General features: G+C 43.3%; 1 protein-coding gene across 1 annotated transcript in view; it reads left to right on the forward strand.

Moving 5' to 3' along the window:
* Positions 1-25305, forward strand: part of LOC115087992 (dedicator of cytokinesis protein 2-like) — a 1829205-nt gene that overhangs the window by 320557 nt on the left and 1483343 nt on the right. The window contains exons 12-13 of the mRNA XM_029595813.1: positions 23037-23116; positions 24898-25023. Of these exons, the coding sequence (XP_029451673.1) occupies positions 23037-23116; positions 24898-25023 (206 nt within the window). The remainder of the gene's footprint in view (positions 1-23036; positions 23117-24897; positions 25024-25305) is intronic.

Raw genomic sequence — 25305 nt, forward strand, 5'->3', positions numbered from 1 at the left:
GCATTTCCTCCTGATATCGCCGCCGCCGCTCCGCCGCTTCCGCTCCTCCCAGCGCTTGTAGCTCGGCCCAGCCGACACTCCCATACCGCCACTGCTACGCCCGATATCGCTGCCGCTCCTGCTCCTCCCAGCACCATCTTAGCTCTGCTCTGACCGACGTGCTCTCCCGCCCGCGCATGAGCAGTAGAGCTGCTCTCTACTGTGCATTTGCGGCACGTCGGTCAAGCTTCATTTATCTAGTAGATATTCTGTAACACTGAGTCAGGACTGTGAATTATGGGGGTCATTTTATAACATCCCACATAAGAAAGTCATCAGATACGTGCATAGGTTGCACCAATTTTCAAAGCAAAATTACTTGTTTATGCTTGTTTTGGAAATCATTCCACCAAAATCACCCGCTCAGAATTACACCAGCTATTTTGCATGCAGAAATGTTTCAGAAAATGTGTCCGCAGATTTTTGAAAATCTAAATGTCTGTGTGTAAATCCAAAGCTCTCCTTATCTTCACCCCTGGGAATGCCTCCATGTAGGTTTACCCATGTGGAGGCATTCCCACGTGGGTAAACCCGCGTAGGTTTACCCACATATCTGGCAGGCAGTTTTATAGCAGGCTCATTTCTGCGGGTAAAGCACCATTTCAACTATGAAAATGTGTTTGAATGGGTTTTTTTTTGGAAATTGTTGATTTATAATCCACTTTTCGTGGCTTGTCAGCCACTTCAAAACAGCATTCAGGTACTGTAGGTTTTACCCTTTATGAGGGTCATTTTGTAACTCTGTGAGAAGAAGTAAAGTCTATGGGTAGCTTTTACACCAGACTGTACCCCACATTTTCAAAGAGAGCTAATGTGCATAAGTTTGCTGTAGAAATTCCCAGGCAAGTGCTCTGATGCTTGCACAAACTTACCCACACAAAGTTACTGTTGTTTGATCAAGAGCACAACTCATACCTCGTGCAGGTTAACTTGCACATTCATACTTTCTACAATAGAAGGTATGCGCATAAGGCCCAACTCTGCTCCTAGAAAGCCTTTCTCAGTGCACATGAAAGCATATGTGAAATCAGGTTACACATGTACTTGTGCACACACTGAGCTCCAGGATGTTTTATAACAATCATTTGTGCTCATAAAAATGAGTATTACTTGTAGAAATGGCTTTGAAAATTAACCCTTATATGTGTATGTAAACCCAGGGCTGGTGCATCCCATTAGGCGAACTAGGCGGTCGCCTGGGGAATCAACCATTAGGGGGCAGAGAAGAGCAGCCATGTGGGGCTGTGAGCGGAGCCTATCTCGCTTGCAACCAAGAGGAATAGAGACCTAGTAGGCTGCGAGTGACCCCCATCCTGCTTGCAGCCCAGAGAAGCACAGAATCAGATGGCTGCAAGCAGTGCTCATCCTGCTCCTGGCCGAGAAAAGCAACACTTGGCGGGCCATGAGTGGTGTCTCAGTGAATGAGGTTGGGACTGGGGGAGGGGAGTGAGTGAGGGAGGGAGGGGAACGGGCGCAAGGCAGAATATATGCCTAGGGTGCCTAACACCTTTGCATTGGCCCTGTGTAAACTCCCCCCCACAAACACACACACACACACACTTTTTCCAGACCAGAACTGAAGAAGGGAGCACATCTGGGAGATGCTGGGCCATCATGCAACCTGTGAGGCTCCCTAGGGGTTCCCCAGGCAGGGGAGTAGTCTTACTTCTGGGCCCTTAGGGCTATGGAAACATTCTTATGATTTGAGAATGAAGACTTTTCCACATCAGGTTGTGTAGTATAATAAACAAATAAATAGTCCCAAAATGAATAAAGTTTACCCTGAAACTTAATGAATAGTGATCAGTCGACAAAAAAAACCCCAAAATATTTTCTTCTGAGATAGCCATAAAACAAGTGTAAAGAGCCACTTAAACAAGGAAAATAAACTTTCTCTAGCTTTTAAGCGTTGGCCAATTGAAACAGAAGCCTTTAAGAACATGTGGCATCCTAGGATTAATGACATCAAACTTACCATTGTTGATGAAGCCATGAATCTTTGGCAAAATTCCTTACACACAGTACTTGATCAAATTTCTCCCTTACAACAATTAAAAACCAATCAATCCTATAGAGCTGTATGGTATAACAATGATTTGATTAAAAATAAAAGAATACTGAGACAATCAGAGTGACGATGGAGGAAATCTAAATCCCCTGAAGATTGTGAATACTACACGAAGAACTTTGACGGATATAAGATTCAAGTAGATAGAGCAAAGAAGAAATATTTCTCAAATCGAATTGGTAAACACCTAATAGGTCAAAACAACTTTTCAATATTGTGAAATCATTGATCTCACCTCGAGATGTAAATTCTTATCTAAGGAGCAGTTTGATGCAAACAAAATTGGATCTTTTTGTATTAAAAAAATTGAAAATCTAAATCTTCAATTTTCAAATGATGCTAGTATTGATACCTATGATGATAACCCCAGGGGCAGCTCGAGGCAGTCTGCCGGATGAGGCAAGGAATAAGATGGCGCCCCTTGCCCTGTCCCCTCTTGTTCCGACCCTGCTCATCCCACCCCCTCTCACTCCGCCCCACTTGCCCCGCCTCTGTCGGCAGCGGTGTCCCTCCACATCACCAGCCTAGCCTCTGGTGGTGTTCCTCTTCCCTTCAGCTGCCAGCGGCATCAGCATTGGTGTTCCTTCTCCCTTCAGCCACCGCCGGCCTGACCTCCAACAGTGTCGGTGTTCCTCATCCCTTTATCCGCCGCCGGCCTGGTCGCCGGCATTGGCAGCATCAGTGTTCCTCCTCCTTTCAACCACCGCCAGCCTGGCCTCCAGCAGTGGCGGCAATGTTTCTCTTCCCTTCAGCCATCATTGGCCTGGCCTCGGGAAGTAGTGGCCCATGGCAGCGACCCTCCTCTTTAATGCCGTTGCCAGCCTGGGTCGGCAGCTATGGCAGGGGCAGGCAGGGTAAGACAGACACTACAGTGGTATTCTGAGAGGGGCATTTTTTGCAGCCTCAAAATTCTGCCACCTGAAGCGGCCAACTCACCCTGCCTCATTACAGAACTGTCCCTGGATAACCCCATAGTATGGGAAATGTTTGAAGAAGTTTCAGTGAGTGGAGTCACAGAAATTATTGGTAAGCTTAATAACAATTTTTGCCCAATGCTAAAATGCCCAAATACTATTTTTAAATGCACTAAGGCTGAATATGCAGCTTTTGTCTTCAAGCTAGTGAATTTATCCTTGAGTCAAGGATAGTTCCGTAATCTTTAAAAGTTGCAACTATTAGACCAGTTCTATAAAAAACTAGTCTGGACCCTTTGGACATGAATAGCTTTCATATCAAAAATATTAGAAAAAATAGTGCTTAAACAGTTCCATGTTTTTCTAGATGATCATGATATTCTTGATTTACATCAATATGATTTCGGTCCTGGTCATAGCACAGAAGTATTATTACTTTCTATTTTTGACACATTCTGTAGAGGTTTTGACAGTGGTTCTCAATTTTTCCTAATATGTTTTGACCTGTCAGTGGCTTTTGACACGGTCGACCACAGTATTTTATTGTCTAGGTTGAGGGAAAATGGTAGAGCTAATTCTGTGCTTAATTAGTTTTCTTCCTTTTTGAAAGATTGCCAACAAAAAAAAACTGGGGTGCCACAAGGATCTGCTTTATCTGCATTACTATTTAATGTTTATATTGCCCCAATTTGTAAAATCTTTTCTGCACTTGATGTGAACTACCACATTTTTGTGGATGATATCCAATTCTCTGTTCCCATTGAAGGCTCTTTTTCAACAGCTCTTGAGAAGTAAATGGATGGTTAAATAAAAACAAGTTAACATTAAATATGAAAAAAACTGAAATATTATATCTAGCTAGATATCCAGACCAGCATGTCCCATCTAATTTCTCCATCAATGGGAATGCAATTGCCATTGATAAACGAGTTCAAAATTTAGGAATACTAATGGATACAGTGAGTCAATTTGTTCATAATTCTTACTATAAACTTCAAGTGATATGTAGTTACGTCCGAATCTTGATGAGCATGATCTAAAAATAGTTATACGTTCATTAATTATGACACCTATTGACTATTGTAATATTTTGCTCCTTGGTCCACAATCCACATTATGTACCCTCAAATTTGTACAAAACTCTGCTGCCAGAATTATTACAGGACTTCCTTAAGGGAATATATTACTCCTACTTTAATACTCCTTCATTAGCTGTCTATAATTTGGAGGATTAAATTCCAAACTGTACTTTTCATTTTCAAAGGGATTAATGGACTAGTCTCTGATATTTTCAATGCAGATTTGAAATTGTACCGTCCCATGAGATCGCTAAGGTCAAGAAATCAATCACTTCTTGAAGTCCCTTCATTTAGGCAAATTCACCTTGATGAATCTTGAGAGCGACTTTTTATGATACAGGGCCCAACCTTATGGAATCTCTTAGCTTTAGAGATTAAAAAAGAAACTTCAATCACAAAATTCAGAAAATTGATAACATCTTTCTTTTTTAATCAAGTTTTTAATATACCCTTATCTTAGGGTTCATCTTGATAATCATTGCAGAATGTAAAATTGCTAAACTGTAAAATGAATGTGGTTTAAGTAGCAGAAATTTATAAACATAGATGTCTAGACAGCATTAAGCTTTTAGTTTTTATGATTGCATTTTGTTTGATTTTGTATGTTTGTTTTAAATACTAAATATTTGTATTTTGTTTTAATTATGAATGTTATTATTGTAAACCACTTAGAAATTGATAAGTGGTATATAAGTTTCATAAATAAATACATTCAAAGACATGCAGGGACCTCCCATGTGCGCAGGTGCCCCTTCGGGCTACTACAGGAAACTATTCTTAAGGGACGTGCATTCATCTGAAACAAAATAGGGAATATCATGTGTTTAATTGATGACAAGGAATAGGATATGTAGATTCTCCTTTCTCCTTCTTGATCTGAAACACCACTGGAGATGCTCCTGCTGCACTCATTGCTTGGCAGCAGAACTTCCACAGCTTCAAGACTAGATTTTTTCCTTATGTCCCTTTCTCAAAATCTGTGCCCTCTAATGGTAAGCAACTTGTGAGTCTTATTTTAAGGCATAACCTTTTTTTTTTTTTTTTTTAATCTTTTCTCTATTTTCTTCCTTAGTACTTTCTACTGTTCCCTCTCCTTCAGAAACTAGCCTACGCAACTAACTTTGGGAATGCTTGCCAGACCAAGGGCTAAAAGGGGGGCCCTCCTTTAAGATGTATCTTTAGTGTCATTTGTTGGCCAGTAAGGGGTAGCACATCAGTAGCAACTGTCTTCCCTTCCTCCTCGGGTCTGACTGTGCCACCTCGCAGCATGCCGAAGCCCAACAGGGCCCAGCTGCCCTGCATAAGCTTGCGCCATGTAAATGACCCAAAGTTTCGTTTGGATTGTTCTGTAATAAGCACCTTTATTAAATAAGTCTGACCTTATTAATTTATTGAAACATTTCCTATACCTTCTTCTTGGTCAAGTAGATTGAGCACCTGAATTAGTGACTCAGCGTAAGGAGTCACTAACTATATGAATTTAGAGGTTGAGTGTGCATGAACCAGTGCTCTGTGTTGATGGTGAACCTGAAGGGCTTGGATGCTTAGGGTCCTACACCCTGCTGGAGGCTGAATAGCCTAAATGTGCAGTGGACTAAGGGTCAGAAAATTATGGAATACGGCAGTATTTATCAGATGATTTCTTTGAGTTTTTACTGCATTGCAGTAAAGTGAATAATTTTGGAACCACAGAGTAAGTGACTCTCCTTTTGTTTCTGCATTGTGGTTGAGCTGCTTTGCTATAGCAGCTTTATTTCTGCAAGCAAAATAGATTCACCAAGCACGCTGCCTCTGTTAGTTTTCAGGGCTGTCTTTCTGAGTCTGTTCCATGTTTGGAATTTAATTTCCATGGCTCACCGCCCCCCCCCCCCACCCCCATCCCCAGCTTGTGACCAAAATGATAAAATAACAAAGGTTTCTTTGACAAAAACATTCATTGTTGTTTTCTTTTTTTTTGTTACCTGTTGGGGTGATTGTTACTTTTGCTGTGCACCCCACTTTTATTTGAAAACGGCCCAAGCTGAGTGCACGAATGTTGTTCGTCTTCAGATAAAGTGAAGTTATTTATCAGCAGTTCCACTGAGTCACACAACCCCCCCACCCCCTTCCTGCCCTTTGGAGAGTTGGTCTTTATCACTCTCAGTCTTTGTAAATAGGTGAACTGACTGGCTGGTGGTGTCGTGTGGGTCCCTTTCCGCATGCATCCAGGGTTTCCCCCAGAAAATTCTTCAGATATTTCTCCGATAGTGCAAGCAAACCCAGGCCAGCAGATCCATGTTTGTGGTGACTCCATGGAGTTTCATCATTGCAGAGCATTACAGGTAATTTTAATTTAATAAAATCTGATGTGCCACCATTGCAAAAGCAGTCACACAGTGGTTCACAATCCTTTGCTCATGATCGCCATTAAACTGGAGGATTCTTTCTGAACAGCACCTGTTGTTTCACATTAGTGTCCTAGCTCAAGAGGGCTTATGGCGTGAAAACTAGGAGAATGAAAAAAAGGTTTCAGCTATTTCTGAAATCTGCATTTTTATAGCTTTAGAAAACATAAATGACACTAGAATATTGTTCAGACAATGAATTCAGAGAAAAGGGAATATGGGTAATAGGTTATGTCATATCTGCTATTTCAGCTGTGAAAACAGTGCCGGAACAATAAGGTATCCTGGGGCAAGTGATATTTCCTGAGCCTAGACAAAACACTATTTTAAGAAAAGGATGCCAATTATTTGCAATTTTTTTTTTTTTACCTATTATCCCCCTTCAACTGAATGATAATTATTGAAGAGCACTGTGGTTCCATGCTTGTATTTGAGCTAAAGAGAAGGTGGCTATGGAAATTTTGGGAAAGAAAAAATTCTCTGTAATTTCAGCAAAAAAAATGTATGCATGGATTCCTTTTCGTTCAGGTGCTGAGCTAACAAAGACAAGAGAGTGTGTAATCAGTTGTGCCAAGGCTATTCGATACCCGCTGCCTATGTCTCTTTTTAAACAAAGCCTGAGCAGTAGGACATTTTTGCGACAAGTTAATATTTTTCTGGGGTGAGAGTAAATAGTTTCTGGAAGAGATGACTGTTCTTTCCCCTGCACTGCTAATATTGCCTATAAGTCCAGGCGAGCTATGGAGGTCTCAAGCCTGACGCAAGACCAACATTGCCTCTGGCTCTGTTTATCATCATCACAGTGCGCTGAGCGATAACTTCCCCTGCCTCCATCTCCCTGTTCCTGCTGACTGCAGCCTGCAGTCTGTTTCCTCCCAGTCTTGAAGCAGAAGAGTGAGCTATAGGGGCCACTTAAGAGAAAACCTGCACTCCCTGACCCTTTCTTCTCCTCCTTGACCCATATAAATCCTGTTTACTGCAGTTGTATTCATAGGTGGATGAGGAGGGGGATCTGTGGAAACCTTTTTTCTACTGGTTGTGTCTCTCTCTAAGCATTCTAGCATTTCTCTGGCTCTGGTCACCAGTTTATCACATTTTTCCACTCCCTTGATCAAATCCAGTCCCTTCACGATCTCTCTCCTGGTTAGTGTACATCAATGTTACTGCTTCCTTGGATTTGTGCACTCCATGATTCTTCATTGACTTTTAATAGCCAAGTGCTCACCTAGCATTTTAGCTCATACCTTAATCTGCATACTCCCTCAAGGGTGTCCATTCTGTTGCAGATTTTAGTGTCATCTGCAAAACATTTGCTCCTAACTCCTGTGCAATATCACTGACAAAGACTGAATACAACCAGCCCCATAACAGATCCCAGAGATACTTCCCTAATCATCCTTCTCTCTTCAGAGTGAATTCCACTTAATAGCATCCTTTGGTGACCATCGCTTAACTGTATTCCTGTTTAACAACTTGAGGATCATCCCTAGGCTGCTCAGTTCATTTTTGAGCCTCCAATATGGTATCAAAAACTTTGCTGAATTCCATGTACACCAGATCTAGTGCATGCCCCAAATTTAATCCCCTGGTTGCCTAATCAAATAAATAAATACATTCATTTATATTCTGTTGTTCTGTTATTTTCAATCATGGCAGTTTACAATCAACCAGTTAAATAAAATAACCATGAACTGGCAAATATAAAATAAAATAAAATTGAAATAAAATAAAATAAAACAATTCAATAAAAACTAAATATATATCAAGGAATAACAACAATTCTTACAAATTCTATTTCTCCCTGCTTTATTTAGTTGGTTCACTCTCAAATGCATGAAGGAAAAGCCATTTTTTTAATCTTTTTTAAAAGTTTTAAATTCCTTTTGTATTCTTAGTTCCATTGGCATGGTGTTCCACAGTTTTGGACCTCCTATTGACAATGCTCTCTCTCTTACCTCGCTTAAGTGAGCACTCTGGAGCGAAGGTATATTCAGTAAGCCTTTATTTGTGGGTCTCAGATTGAGTTGTGGGGTATGAATGTGCATTGTAGCTCTCAGCCAATCTGTGTTTTCTCGGTTAATTATTTTGTGTATTATTATTATTATTATTTTTTAATTTCATTTTTATTATTTTCAGTCGTAATAGTAAGAAAAATTACATCTTACAATTGTAAACAAATGATGAAAAAGAATAAGAAAAAGAAATATTACATGGAATTTTTAAACAGAAAAGTACTATACATTAATCATCATTCTTCATAAGCAAAAAAAAAAAAAAGAAATAAGGGCCAGTAATTACAAGGGAGTAATTAAGGTAAATACAATTGGTAAATTAGCTTAACGGTGACAGAAGACTTTTTCTAATGATCAGTTACTGGGAATGATATTGATGTTATTGTAATCCAGGAGAAGGTGTTACATTTCCACTCCTGGCATTTAAAAAGGACTTTAGTTGCTCAGGGAAAAAGAAGATGAAACACTCATTTAAACTTTTAATTATACACTTACAGGGGTATCTAAGTGAATGAATACCCCAGGGAAATTACTTGTACTCTTAACGAAATGAAATCACGTCTTTGAACTTGAGTCGTCCTAGCGAAGTCAGGAAAAATACGTATTGTTTGTCCGTGAAATAAAGAGGAAATATTCTTAAAATATCGCCTCATTGTATCGTTCAAATCACTTTCTAGTATAAAGGAAACCAGCAAAGTAGACCTCGATATAACCGTATCCGAGGAATCCTCTAGGAACTGTGTGAGGTTTTCAATGCCTTCTGCTTGCATTCCACCTGGAGCAGGTCTGCTAGGATTAGTGAGGAAATAAGCTTTATTTATCGCTGGAGTTTTCTCCAATTCAAAGGCCAAGATCTGATGAAAATAGTTTTTCAATGTAGTATATATTCCTTCTCCTAATATCCTGGGGAAATTGACAAACCTTAGGTTAAGGTGCCTGGTTTGATTTTCCAAATACTCTAGTCTCCAAGAACAAGTCCCAAAGTCTTTTATAAGCTTATAGTTACCAGCCTGGGTTTGTGCCAAAGTCTGTTGAGTTATTGATAATTGATTTTTTAATTCTTGAAATTTAGTTTCAATAACAGCGTTCTGAGTGTTAACTTTGGTGTTTAACTTCCCCAATTTGCCCTGGCAAGCCCTGGTTGAGCTTCCAAAGCTCACTATCAAGTCCCATAACGCCTCAAGTGTTATTACTTCTGGTTTTGGTGGAGGTTGAAAAAACTCACCACCTTCTCCAGATTGTGGCTCTTCCTGTCCTTCCAGCGTTTCAGGCACGAATCCTCCTGTCTGCTCCACTATACCGCTTCCAAGGATAGGGGAGATAGGCGATGAAATAGCCTGAAAAGGCAGGAGAGATGTCGGTACTCCTCGATAAGGAATACCGCAGGGCTGATCTCCTCCACTCTGACCCCTCGTCGCAGTCGCTCCGGTGATGACCTCATCGAGGGCTGCGAGCTGCAGGGAAGGAACGCTGGTTGTCGGGGCCGACAGGAGGCGCTGATCCAGGGGACTCAGCGTGGTATCCCCTGGTGACTGTGGCGCTCCCTCACCACAAGCCACAACAGGGAGAGTAACCCCTTGTGTCGCTGTCCCGGCAGCAAAAGCAGTTATCAGTCGCTGGTCCGGAGGTAAGGATCCGTCTGGGGGGAAGACGCGGACCCGTCCCTTTCTCTTAGATGGCATTCTTTTAGGCAAAATTCAACAAGGTATCGGAGTAGCGTTGCAGTGCTGCCGCTCACGCCGCCCTATTTTGTGTATTAAACATAATTAATAGTGGATACGAAATGTTATGGGTAAACAGTGTAAGTATTTTAAAACTGGAGTGATATGATCATATTTCTTGCTTCCTGTAAGCACCCATGCCATAGCAATTTGTAACATCTGCAGGGATATGATGGTGGAAGTTGGGAGTCCTACTAATAGAGAATTGTAATAATCGAGATTAGAGAAAATTAATGTCTGTAATGCAGTGCGAAAGTCTTTTTGGGACAACAAAGGTTTTAAATGTTTCAACAGTCACAGTTTGTTATAGCCTGCTCTAATCACATTGTTGATGTGTTTTTTTCATTCTCCCAGGACAAGCAGGATGTAGTCCTCACAGTTGGGTGATGTCATCAGGAGGAGCCCTATTACAGAACACTTTTGTCAAAGTTTCTAGAAACTTTGACTGGCACCCTGAGTGCACTGAGCATGCCCAGCATGTCATGATCCTATGTCCACAGGGGTCTCCCTTCAGTCTCTTTTTTCCACGCTGCAGTTTGCCTCGCATTTAGGAGCTCTGTGAGATTTTTCTCACAACTTTTCCTCATGGAAACACTTGAAGTTTTACTTCACAAATAATTTTTCCCTACATGGGTCTCCTTTCGCGTACATTTCATTGATGCTCAGTGAGTACTATGCCCTGTTTTTTGGTCAGTTCTTGTCACCTCACTATCGGTTCTCTCAGGTTACAAACCGAATTGTGGCCCTCTTTTCTCCCTATGTCTATCATCCTTGGTCCACCCCACGATACCTGCGAGTGTCCTTGCTGCAATATTCCATCAGGCCCATCGGGGCTAGAGGGATTGGGACATCCACGGTTCCCATTGCCGCCAGGGTCGCTGTCAATGCCCCTGTCAATGCCTCTCTCGATGCCATCATGTCCCCATCGATTCCATTGATGCCCCCATCGATTCCATCAATCCCATCGAAGCCACCATCGATGCCTCCATCGATGCCATCGGTGCTTTCGTCGATGCCATTGGTGCTCCACCCATGCCATCAATGCTTCCCTCGATGCCTTCGATGCCACCATCAATGCCATTGATACTATCGAAGCCGCCATCGATACCTCCATCAATGTCCTCAACTAAAGAAAATGCTCCATACTTCAGGTTCTAAACCAGAACCCCAAGTAATCCTTGGGTGACAACCAATGCCAGGAGCAGTAGAGGCATGGTGACAGTCCATCACCAATACCATCTGGGACAGCGAGGGCATCTTCCTTGGTGCTGGAGAATGACCAGGCTGAGCACTGTAGGAATCATCGTCACCGGCACGGTGACTGTCCATCACCAACGCCATCCATGACATCGGAGACATCTTCCTTGGTGCTGGAGAATGACTGGACTGAGCACTGAGGAAAACATTGTTACTGCCACAGTAACCATCTGTCACCGATGCCGTTCTGGACATTGGTTGCAATTTCCTCAGTGCTGGAGAATGACCGGGCCGAGCACAGAGGGAAACATCGTCGTCGCCACCGATGTGGTTCCACATTTGATGCCAGCACTGATACCGCGCCAGCATAAATATCCATTGAGCCAGTTGCGAAGCAGGCCCAGGTACAAGAGTCTCCATGTTCCTCTGCACCCGAGGCACCGAGGCGTTCCCCACCAATACCAGTACCGGGTACTGAGCCACCACAGATCATGTGGAAGGCCAGTAATGCCTACCCTGTTTCCCCCTGTAGCTGTGCTATCCATACCAACTTCCAAGGAGGAGCTGGACGTCTTCGTCTCTCAAGCTGTCCTCGATGCCTTCCGGAATCTACTAACACCAGAGCCATCGATATTTGCACTGTTGTGGCACTGCCTTGTTGTGGCACCTACCAATGACAGCCTAAGTCATCGACGCCGACTCGTCCTTCCGAGCCTCCACGGGCCCCTATACCTATCCCGGGATTGTCGAAGGACGTGGGCACTTTAATCCCACTTCGGCACGGATCCCATCGAGACCTGGTCACTAAAATAGACCAGAAGTTTTCGGGAGGTGTTAGGTCGTAACATCTTCCAAGAACTATATCGGTGTTACATATTGCTATTTACCAGCTATGTTTGACACAACACCAAGGGTACCTCTCTGCCATCAACATGAGATTTGAGCAACATGGGATTACTTCGAAACATCCTCCCGTTGCCAGCAGCAGGACTCCATACTAGATAATAACCTGGCATCCAGCCCCTGATTTACGGCCCGAAGTCCAAGATACACTAGCTGATCTGGCATGCACCGCAGATAATCTCTTCATGCACAAGGTCCAGCAGACAATGCCTCAATTGCAAGACCACCGTGAGACCCTGCGACAGCTCTCGACGTTTCTTGCACAGCAGAAAAGGATGCTAGAAGGACCTTTTACTAGGGATGTGAATTGTTTTACTGACGATTGAAAATATTGGAAGATATTTTCAAACTCGTCAGAATTTGGGGGGCCCCAGAACCCGATAGGAAAACCCCATGAAATTTTTCATGGGGTTCTCTTATCGTTTTGGGGGGGGGGGGGGGCGGGAAGAAAGACACTTAAAAATAACCCTCAAACCCACTCTGACCCTTTAAATTTAATTCTTTCTAATCCCCCACCCTCCTGACCCCCCCCAAATTTTTTAAGTACCTGGTGGTCCAACAGGGGTCCCGGGAGTGATCTCCCGCTCTCAGGCTGTCGGCTGCCACTAATCAAAATAGCACCGATGGCCCTTTGCCCTTACCATGTGACAGGGGCTACCGGTTCCATTGGCCGGCCCCTGTCACGTGGTAGGAGCACTGGATGGCCCACACCATTTTTAAAGATGATGCCAGCCGTCCATTACTCCTACCATGTGACAGGGGCCGGCTAATGGCACGGATACCCTGTCACATGCTTCCCTTGACACCATGCTTCCCTTACTACAACAAGTGAGTTGCCTCTATTCTCTGGACTTTCTATACGCTTCATAGTGAGTAAACAACATTTTCGATACCAAGTTCTGCCATTCAAACTAGCTTCGACAACTTGTGTATTTCACCAAATGCCTAGCAGTGACTGCTGCTCATCTACAAAGAACAACAGCATTCACGCCTTTCCTTACCTGGACGACTGCTAATAAGGAATAAATCCAAGCAAGGAGCTCTAAATTTTCTAAGACTCACTATAAATCTACTATATTTGGCTGGGATTTCTGATGAACTACCATAAATCCCATATGGAACAGATCTGGGCACTACAGTCGCAATGGCCTTCCTACCAAACAACCGCGCAGACATTCTATCATATTGTCCACATCTCTGTGCACATGCAACATAGCCTCAGCCCATCAATTCTTCTATTGCTGAGCCATATGGTTTCCAAAATCTACGTCACGCCTATGGCCAGACTAGCCATGAGAAAAACTCAGTGGATTCTCAAATTTCAGTGGCTCTAAGCCATTCAACCACTTTCGACCCTGATCCATATCACCGATCCGGTACCAAATCCTCAGATGTTCTTGCAAATGGCCACATCCAACTTGAATTGGAGAGCTAGAATCCACACCCTCCAAACCCAAAATGTGTCTACTCCGCTCTATGAAAAGTCTCAGATCAACTTCCTGGAGTTTCGACCCATGTGTTATGCCCTTCATGCCTTCAAACACTGCCTCTCAGACAAAACTTTGTGGATACAGACAGACAACATAGTGGCAATGTACTACTCAAACAAACAGTGACACACAGGCCCTTATCTGCTCTGCCAGGAAGCCGTGCAGTTCTGGGCCTGGGCCCTTGCATACTCCATGCATCTCTGGGCCACTTATCTAACAGGCATACCGAACATACTAGCAGACCATCTCAATCGATGTCTCCATCCCCACAAGTGGTCTCTGAATCCATATGTAGCGAGCAAAATCTTCTAGCACTGAGGTCAACCAACCATTGACCCCTAGCGTCTGAACTGAACCACAGAGTGGACAGATTCTACTCCCTACACATGCATCGAAATGCGTTACCATGGATGCCTTTGCTCGCCCCTGCAATAAAGGCCTCCTATATGAGTCTCTTACGATACCGCTCATAGCCAATACTCTCGTGATGCTACAACAGGACAGGTTTTCAATCATTCTCATAACCACGTACTGGCCTTGACAAGTATGCTTCCCCATACTTCTCAACCTATCACTCCAGTAACCGATTCACCTGCCCACAGGTCAATCTCATAACACAGACTCACTAATATTCTCAGGTACTTGTAGCTTCACGACAACCTTCTACACATAAATCTTACCATTCGAAATGGGTAAGTTTTATCAAATGATGTGCACAAAAAGGTATTGGCCCCTTTTTTCTGCCCCACTCCATCTCCATTAGGCTATCTAGGATACCTTTCGGTTTCTGGTCCCCAGACATCCTCCACATGGGTACACCTCAGTTCCATCTCAATGTACCACTAGGGAGTAGGGGATGCTCGGTTAATGGCTCAACCCTTATGAGTCGGCTTATCATGGGTTTCTACAAATTAAGCCTCCTCTACGATAACTGGTTACAGAATGGAGCATAAATGTAGTGCTTACAAAGCTCATATGTTCCCTGTTCGAGTCTTTGCATTCCTATAACATTAAAATTCTAACATGGAAAATTCTTTTCCTCATAGCCATCACCTCTGCTAAAGAGAGTCAGTGAGTTACAAGCCCTTGTTGCATACTCACCCGACACTAGGTTCCTCCATGACCAACTGGTCCTCCGTACTCACCCTAAATTTCTTCTTAAGGTGGACACATCTTCTCACCTTACTCAGTCTATAATCTGCCCTCTCTTTCCCAAGGTCTCACTCTCACCAGGATGAGAGGGTTTTGCACACCTTGGACTGTAAGCGTGCACTTGCATTCTATCTAGACCACACTGCACTCCATAGGAAATCCACCCAACTCTTTCCTTCTTTGACAAAGACAAGCTGCAAACAAACAAACGCTCTCTAACTGATTAGCAGACTGTATCGAATTCTGCTATGACAAAGCAGGCTTTCCTCTCTAAGGGTGAGTGCAGGCACATTCTGTAAGGGCCATGACAACATCGGTAGCACACTATCGTTCAGTACCAATTGCTGACATTTCCTAGGCTGCGACATGGAGCTCTCTTCACACACTCGCAGCCCTCTACTGCTTAGATAAGGAAGTCTGTTAAGACTCTGCCTTTGGCCAATCTGTCTTGAAAAGCTTTCTTCCCGTATAATCCCCAACTCCTTCCACAACTTCCTTCCACAACCCCCTTGTTGCGCGTCCCGGCCGTGCTGGTGCTATGGCTACCCCTGTTCACCTCGGGCTCCCATCCACTAGGCCTGGTCCATCCTCCCTCACAGCCGCTGCCAGTCCCCGGCGTCCGCGGCATCCACAGCCTATCCCGAATCTTCAGGGCCTTCGATCTCACACTACACCTCACGTCGGGACTCGGCATCTTTGCTGGCGTCGGGCCCGCCCCTAGGCGCGCGCTCGGGAAATACCCGGCCCTTTAAAGGGCCAAGCACGGGAATCTCCTTCGTGGCATGCAATGATGACATCACCTGAGCCCTGTATAAAAGGCAGGGCTCTGGCTCCAGTTCCTTGCCTTAGCAAACTGGTCGTCTCATCATTGAGAAGCTAGTTGCCGTCCTGTGTTCCTGCGTTCCTGTATTCCTTGCTGCCTCCAGTGTTCCTGCGTTCCTGTTCCAGTACTTATTCCTGTGTTCCTGCGTTGCAGATGATACAAAATTGTTCAGAGTAGTTAAATCACAAGCACATTGTGATAAATTGTAGGAAGACCTTGTGAGACTGGAAAATTGGGCATTAAAATGTCAGATGACATTTAATGTGAATAAGTGCAAGGTGATGCACGTAGGGAAAAATAACCCATGCTATAGTTACACAATGTTAGGTTCCATATTAGATGCTACCACCCAAGAAAGAGATCTAGGTGTCATAGTGGATAACACATTGCAATCGTCAGTTCAGTGTGCTGCAGCAGTCAAAAAAGCAAACAGAATGCCTCGCTCCATGCCTCACTCCAAGCAAATAGAATGCCTCGCTCCATGGAGTGATACAGAATGCCTCTATATCGCTCCATGGTGAGACCGCACCTTGAATACTGTGTACATTTCTGGTCGCTGCATCTCAAAAAAGATATAGTTGCGATGGAGAAGGTACAGAGAAGGGCGACCAAAATGATAAGGGGAATGGAACAGCTCCCCTATGAGGAAAGACTAAAGAGGTTAAGACGTTTCAACTTGGAGAAGAGACGGCTGAGGAGGGATATGATAGAGGTGTTTAAAATCATGAGAGTTCTTGAATGGGTAGATGTGAATTGGTTATTTACTCTTTCAGATAATAGAAAGACTAGGGGGTACTCCATGAAGTTAGCATGTGGCATATTTAAAACTAATCGGAGAAAGTTCTTTTTCACTCAACGCACAATTAAACTCTGGAATTTGTTGCCAGAGGATGTGGTTAGTGCAGATAGTATAGCTGTGTTTAAAAAAGGATTGGATAAGTTCTTGGAGGAGAATTAAGTTGACTTAGAAAATAGCCACTGCTATTACTAGCACTAGCCACTGCTATTACTAGCAACAGTAGCATGGAATAGACTTAATTTTTGGGTACTTGCCAGGTTCTTTTGGCCTGGATTGGCCACTGTTGGAAATAGGATGCTGGGCTTGATAAACCCTTGGTCTGATCCAGTATGGCATGTACTTGTGTTCTTATGTTCTTAATTTGTGTGCCAAAATAGGGCTTGACTGACACACCACTCTACCTATAGGGGAGGTCCTAGACAAGAAGGTCAAGGTGGCTGAGTCAACTATACCAGTCTGTGCACGCTCCGGAGCCACCCAACTCTCTTCACTATGTTGAAACCGTGTTTTCAAGCAGAGAATCTGGAAGGCCCAGTAATATATTCAGAGGTTGGGCAGAGCCATACCACCTTGATTTTTTTTCACCTCACCTTTTAACCATGCTGGCAGTATTTGGCCTTCCTTCCACTTTTTTTGTGCATTGAATACATCTGGATTGGGCTTCTAAGATAGTATTTTTAAAAAATGCTCATGCCTGATGTAAACTCTTAATCATTGTAGCAGCATCTTTCAGTTTTTTCTAACTATGTTCTCATTTTATCAAAGATTCCATTTTGAAAGTTTAATGCTAAGTTGTAGATTTACTTAATGTCCTCCCAATCATTAAGTCAAATTTGCTTGCACTATGATCACTATTGCTGAGCAGTCCCACCACCAGTACCTCTTGCAACAAATCCTGTATTCCACTGAAAATTAGGTCTAAAATGGATCACCCTCTCTCTTTGGTTCCTGGACCAAGTTCTTATGTAGCAGTTATTTGTTTTATCTAGAAGCTATACCTCCCTAGCATGTCCTGATGTTACATTTACCCAGTCAATATTTGGAGTAATTAAAATCTACCATTATTACTGTGCTGCCAAATTTATTAGCTTCCCTAATCTCTGTTAGCATTTCATCATCCATCTGTTCATTTTGGCCAGGTGGATATTAATATACCCCCACTACTACACTCTTCCCCATCATATATATAATTTTCACCCATAAGGATTCTACTGTGCATTTAGTCTTCTGCAGGATCTTTAACCTGTTGCGCTCTATGCTGTCCCTTTCATAAAGTGCCAACAGCCATCAGGTTGATCCACTCTTATCATTGTGATATAACTTGTACCTTGGTATAGCAGGAATCCATTAATTAACCTCTCTCTATGCACCCAAGCTTCTTTTTGGCCACCTTAAGATCATCAGATATGATCACCCGCAAATCCCACTCCTGTTTTGTGCAAAGAAGAACTTTTCCTCTATACTGGACTGCTTCCTTGGGTTTTTGCATCCCAAGTGCATTACCCTACACTTTGTAGCTTTAAATCTTAGTTGCCAAACTCTAGACCATTCCTCAAGCTTCACTTGATTCCTTCTCATGTTTTCCTTCCATGGTGTCTGCCCTGTTACAGTTTTTAATTTCATCTGGAAATAGACAAACCTTTTGTAATATCACTTACAAAAATGTTAAACAGCACCGGACTGAAGAACAATTCCTCCTGCACAGCAGTGGTAACTCCCCTTTTCTTGGAGTGAACTCTGTTTACCACTATCCTTTGTTGCCTCACACTAAACCAGTTTTTAACCCAGTCACTTTAAGGTGTATATCTAGGATGCTCAGTTTATTTAAAAGTCAGTGGTGCAGAACTGTGTCAAAGGCCTTGCTGATATCCAAGCACGCTACATCTAAAGCTCCTCAATGATCTAATTCTCTGGTCACCCAGACAAAGAAATTCATTAGATTTATCTGAAAAGACATACTTCTTGTAAAACTATGCTTCCTTGGATCCTATAATCCATTAGATTCCAGAAAATGCACTATCCTCTCTTTTAGCAGCGATTCTCTTCATTTACTCACCATCAAGGTGTGTAATTTTTAGACTCCTCCTTACTTCCATTTTTCCACTTCTGCCTATCTCCAGTCTTTTGTAACTACTTATGACTCAAAAGAAGCATTGAAAAGGTTAGATAGCAGAGCTGCCAAAACCTCTCAAATTTCCCGTAATACCTTCCAATATGTCAAGTACAACCCCATTGCTTTATCTATTTTTAATTTTCCTAGCTCCTTGCATACACATTCTTCTGAAAATTGTTAGAGGTCTAACTTACCTTCAAATTTGTGGTAGAGAAACATAGCCACAGAGGACAACACGTAGAGACAAAGGGAGTTCTTGGAAATACTCCTTGGTGGGTCAAAATTGTAACAAATGCAACAACAAGCTGAACTTCTTGGAACACAGGATATAGTCCTTTTGGCTGGTAATCATTAACTATACCACATGAAATGGTGTTCTTCCACAGTGGCCTCCCTGGGTCAGACTCTGGTCTTTCATTCTGGCAACTTGTTGCAGAAAAATGACATATCTTCATTCTCTGTAGGTTTCTTCCAGGTCAAGTCACACACTTTCCAGATCTTGTATATCATCCTCCTGCCCTCAGTATATTTGGACTTCATAATGTCCTTCCTATTCCAATTCTTCAAAAGCAGGTAAGAAATCATCTCCACAATCTCTATAAACTGAGGTCACCTTCATAGGACGGGTGTCATACTGGCAATCTGGGCAATTCCAGCTGATCACAGGATCTCCATTTTCACCACTTAAGGCTTGAATATCCTTTGACAGGGATATCAGGACCCAGTTCACTAAGCAAATCATCATTAGATGACAATGCATTTTCAAAAGGGTCTTCATCCTCCTGGAACCATGGCGATCCAGTGCTGACAGAATGAGAATATTATTTCTCTTTTTCTAATGCCAGGTGTACATAGCAAGGGTGTGTCTAATCTGCAGTTAATCCACTGTACAAAGTAGTGGAATTAGTGGAATTAAGTGTATCAGAGCCCTTTCCAGGCTTCAGGTGGGGCTTTTCTAAACAGTTCACTCGTGTCTCCTGGGACCTGATATGTACCACATTTGGGGATCAAGAGCAGTAACTTCCCATTTACCACACCATCCAGTAAAGAACATCACTTTGAGAGATGGGCAACCCCTGTGATGGCTCGACTTCATGCATAATAGTCAAAACATTTGGTTTACCAATTGCAGAGCCTCAGATTTGGCTCTTTTCTCTTCATTTTTCCCTTCTATTCCCTCTTCCTTATTTCTCCTGTTTTTATTTTCATGCTTTTTTTAGATAAATTGTATAATTTTTTAGCATATTTTGTTACTTTTTTATGTTTGATTTGTAAACTGCTTAGGTCTACCCACATTAATTAAGCAGAGTATAAAAGTTTTAAATAAATAAAAATAAATAAATAGTCTCCACTGTAAAAATGACACAGGCATTGACAGCTTGTTCAGCCATAGGTCTGATGAAAGCAGTGGTGCAGAACTGTGTCAAAGGCCTTGCTGATATCCAAGCACGCTATATCTACAGCTCCTCAATGATCTAATTCTCTGGTCACCCAGACAAAGAAATTCATTAGATTTATCTGAAAAGACATACTTCTTGTAAAACTATGCTTCCTTGGATCCTATAATCCATTAGATTCCAGAAAATGCACTATCCTCTGTTTTTAGCAGCGATTCTCTTCATTTACTCACCATCAAGAAGTGTAATTTTTAGACTCCTCCTTACTTCCAGTTTTGTGAAGAGGAACCACTTCTGCCTATCTCCAGCCTTTTTTTAGCATCAAGACTCACCACAATACCCGCCTTATTTTTCTCAGAGCATCAGTCAGCTTTCTAAGATTTTTGACCCCATGTCTCCCCCATATAAAACCTGTTTGATCTTCTGAAATTAGATATGAAAGTAAAATATCCAATCTTTTTGCTAAAATAGCAGCCAATATTTTAAAATCAACATTAATTAATGAAATTGGCCTAAAGGAGCTTGTATCCATAGAACTTTTCCCAGGTTTAAGAAAAAGAGTAATCATGGAATGGTTAGCTCCCAAAGGCAGCTACCCCAGCGTTAAGATATAATTATACATATCTAATAAAGCTTTTGTCACCTGAGAGGATAAAATCGGCCTCGGAGGGAACAGGGAAAGCCATCGGGGCTCCCCTAGGGCTCGGCGCGCGCAAGGTGCACAAGTGTGCACCCCCTTGCACGCGCCGACCCCAGATTTTATAACATGCGCGCGGCTGCGTGTGCATGTTATAAAATCGGGCGTAGATTTGTGCACGCTAGGTTGCGCGCACAATTCTACGCCCGCGCTTAGGTACTAAAATCTGGCCCTTAGGCAATTGGTAAGGGGCGAGGTTAATTGTAGGACCCCCTCCCCTTATGGCATGTCATACCCTATAGCAGTGTATTATGCACCAGTCTAGAAATGGTCATCAAACTCCAAACTTGTTGATGTGCAGCTATATTTGATGATGCAGATCAACCTGGGAGTGTTATGTTTTGTAAGGTTTGGGTGGACCCTTGGACACTGTGGCAGCTGACCACGCCCATGGGGGGCCACAGGTCAGGCTCAGCTCTGGACTCACAAACACAGATTATATCTTTATTTAGACGGTTTGTGAAGCCACCAGAGGTGGCGGTAGTGAGTAGAAGATGGAGCCCGGCTGGGCTAGTATTCCCCAGGGTGCTGGAACAGCGGTTCCTCTGGTAGTAGTGCTGTAATGAAAAGAACTGAGAGAATGAGTACAATAAGATATTCACAGAGTCCCCAGTATGAAGAAGCCCCGAGATAGGGAGAGCTGACCCTCGAGGAGCGAGTACCAGATCCCTGGGAGCAGAGACTCATTGGCAAGTACTCATACAGCAGTTTCACGTAGGAGATGGCAATGGCGCTGGAACGAAGACAGGGCCTCGAGGAGCAAGTACCTGGTTCCAGGGAAACAGCTCTGAGGAGTAGATGCTAGTAGTACTCACAGATATTGTCTGTAGTTAATTCTTCCAAGTAGAAGAGGAGATGGACACAGGCAGCGAGTCAGGGAACATGGGCCCCCAAGGAGCAGGTACCTTGTTAGGCAGAGTAGCTGGGTACGGAGAGCGAATCCCATCCATAGGAAATCCCTTGCTAACTCAACGGCTAGCAATAAACAGTAGGCTTAAATATCCGGGCAGCGTGACATCATCACACGGGGACGCCCCTGAGGTTTGCGCCATAGAAGAAATAAGAATGAGGGCCGCGTGGCGCGCGCACCCTAAAGTTCCTAGGAGCATGGCGGGAGGCAGCGCCCAAGCCGGTCCGGGGACGCCGGAGAGGACGGTGGGCAGACGCTGCGGCAGCCAGATGTCCACAAGGAGCAGGAGGAGTCGCAGAAAAAGAAAGATAGGGCAGCGACGGTTGCAACAGGGCGCTCTCCAATGATCCCCTTCTATCATGGTTCCCAGAGGTGGATTGATAGTGATCTGGGCCCCCGGACAGTAAGGATCATTGGCCCCCTCAATGACTCCTAACCACCCATTCAAGGCTAAGGGAGCGTGCTGTGGGTCCTTGGGTACTGCCATATTGTGTGAATGATAAGTCCACCCAAACTTCCTCCTCATGTTTGATGGGAAGTTGTAAATAGCAAACTGCTGGAGAAGATACATGCCAACCTAAGACTCCTGCTGTTTTACAATCTTTGAAATCAATGTACTCCTTATCTACAAACAATACATCCACTGAGGTCCAAACTACTGCACCAGGAAGCCATAAGGAATGGAGCTGGATATCACCATCAAACAAGTTTCTTATTACAATCCCAAAGTCAGCCTACCTGCTTCAGCCTGCTGTCTGTGGGTTTAGCTGAATACGTTTGCCTACAGCTACTGAGAACACTGTCACGTGGCTTGGCTGAATGAATGGATTAATTGATTACAGAGTCTGGTGTTATACAAATTGTACGAAGAGACAGTACATGTGGTTACTCATAAAAATGGAATCAGTGTTTGTGTAGACACTGTAAGAAGGGAAGAAGTGTGCAGGTATTCAGGGTCCGAGAAGTTTCAGTTATGTACTGTATCCCGTAAGAAGAGTAGGGACACAAAGTTATTAAGCGAGAGTTTGATGTGTTACACACCATAAGTAGGATAAGGGCATGTGGCTATTCCATGGCATCTCAGCATCCTCTCGTAGGGAACGTTTGATAAATGAGGTTGCAGTTTGTCCAGTAATTTAATGAATAAATAACAGTACTGGAAATGAAATCAGGGCTCGCGTACAGAAAGATGACTTTCTGCCCTCGATAGACGAATTAAAAAGCAGTAAATGTCGACCTCATTCTTCATCTATCAGCTGCCACCTCTAATCCATCTCAAAGGAAAGCAGCACAGGCTGCAAGGAGCTGTGGGTCTGACACTGTGTCATTATTTTTCAGGGTGGCTGTGGAAAATGATTTCCTTCACAGCCTGATAAAGAAAGCTGTCGATGCCAAAGACATAAACCATAAAGGACAAGGTAATGAGGCTTGCATTTCCAGGGCTTGTCTCTCTCTCTCTCTCTCTCTCTGTCTCGTTCCACCTTCACTAATTCCATCTAATTTCCTTTCCCTTCTCATGGATTCTCTCTTTCTCTTCCGTTCTTCCTGTTTCCCTTCCTATGTCATTGATTCTTTCTCACACTCATTTTCAGATTTTTATCTCCTCTTTCCAATTTCTCTATCTTTTTCTCCCCCTCTCTCTGTGATTCTCTCCTCCTTGCTTTTGTCCTTTCTTTCTCATTTCTAACTGCCTCCTATTTCTCCTCACTCTTTATGAGCCCAGTATTCAACGTAGGCTGTTTAGTGGATAAGTTATCTGGCTAAGGTTAGCTGGATAATTTGTCCTGGATATTCAGTGGGAGAAATGTCCCACTGAATATCCCCTGATTTAACGTTAACCAGTTATCCTGAGCCAGATGGCTTTAAAAATAACTAGTTATTCTTTTGAATATTGTCAGTTATATATATATAAAGTTTTTCGGCTATGGTTAGCTGGATAACTTTGTACTTAACCAGCTATAGTCAAAAGTCTATAACCGATAAAGTGGCAATCCTATTTAACAAAAAAAAAACCCATCACAGGCCTACAAGCCCAAACCAGTTCCCCTCTTCCCTGCCCAAAACACCTCAGCTCAATTAAAAATAATAATAATAATAATGGGGTTGGGGGTCAATGCCGATCTTTTCCTCTCCCCATTCCCTGCGCCCGGTTCCCATATATTTTATGCCATATGGTTCTCTCTAGGACCCCCCTCCCTCGATCGCCCCCTCCAACCCTTTCCCTTCCCCTCTCCTGTACCTGCACTTCCATCATAGCAGCCTAGCAGTGGCAGAAGCACTGAGCCAGGATCGTGGTTGAATACTAACATGATCTAGGCTGACGAAAAACTCTAACTTAAGGCACAGGGGAGTGAAAGGGAAAGGATCGGGGTAGCCAGTAGGAGAGGGGCCCTGGAGGGAACCATATGTCATAAAATATATGGGAACCAGAAGCAGGAGATGGGGAGGGAAAGAGACCGGCCCTGACCCCCAGCCCCATTATTATTTTTTTTAATTGAGATGGGGCGCTTTGGGGAGGGGGGAGGCTGGCTCAGCCTCACAGGGCCGAGCCTCTGGAGCTCAGGTGGGAGGGAGGTGGTGGATTGGTTTGGGCCTGTAGGCCTACGATGTGTTTTTTTGTTTTTTATAAGTAGGACAGTCACGTCACTGGCTATATTCTTTTGAATATAGCCAGTTAAGGTTGAAGTTATCTGGCCATACAAGGCCAGATAACTTAAGACCTGCTCTGAAGTTATCTGGCTAGCTTAGCCAATTACAGTTGAAAATCGGCTAAGTTAGCTGAATACGTTTGTCACGCCCTGGAATGCCCCTTTTCTATCTGGCTGAATTGTAGCTGGATAATGACTTATCTGGCTATAACTTAGCCGGATAACTGGAAGAAGATCCCAAAACGTGTCCTTTAGATGAATAACTAAGTTATCCATCTAAATGATTTTTTAATATTCACCTCTATCTGTCTTGCCAGCCCAACCATCTGTTTCCCCAAGTCTGTCTTTTCATTCCCCTTATTTACATTCCGGTTTTCATTGCTTTCACTTTTGCATTTTTTATTTTAGGCATGTTGTAAGAATGGCAACTTATTAGCTTTTACCTGTCCCAACGGAAAAATAGATTTTCATCTGTTAATGATCCTTTATTCTTAACTCTATATAAATATATCTCTCCATTAAATCCTTTCCATGTTCTTCTCCTCTTTCAGGATTCTGGGTATCCCTGAAAATGCTACCTGGGGACCTGAGTCAGGTGCGCAAGGACCACCCTCATCTCATAGACAGAAGCACTGTAATAGCAAGAAAGCTAGGCTTCCCCGAGATTATCATGCCAGGTAAGTACAAGGTGGTAGGTCTGCTCCTGAATAACGTTTCTTTGCTAGAAGCCCCGACTTTTCCTTCTGTTATGATTCATATCGGGAGCAATTTTCAAGCAACAGTTTAGGTGGAAACCTGCTGGGTACTTTCCCTTGGAAAATCACAAGGCATGCACGTAAAAACCACCTGCAGATTTTGCACATACCCTCCTGTCTGCAGGTGTCTGAGAGGGAGAATGGTGCTGCGGGAAGCCCAGATGTACTTTTAGCCAGGCTGAGGTGGGCAGGTCTCACTAGACG

Source organism: Rhinatrema bivittatum, chromosome 1 (genome assembly GCF_901001135.1).
Source record: "Rhinatrema bivittatum chromosome 1, aRhiBiv1.1, whole genome shotgun sequence".
NCBI lineage: Eukaryota > Metazoa > Chordata > Amphibia > Gymnophiona > Rhinatrematidae > Rhinatrema > Rhinatrema bivittatum.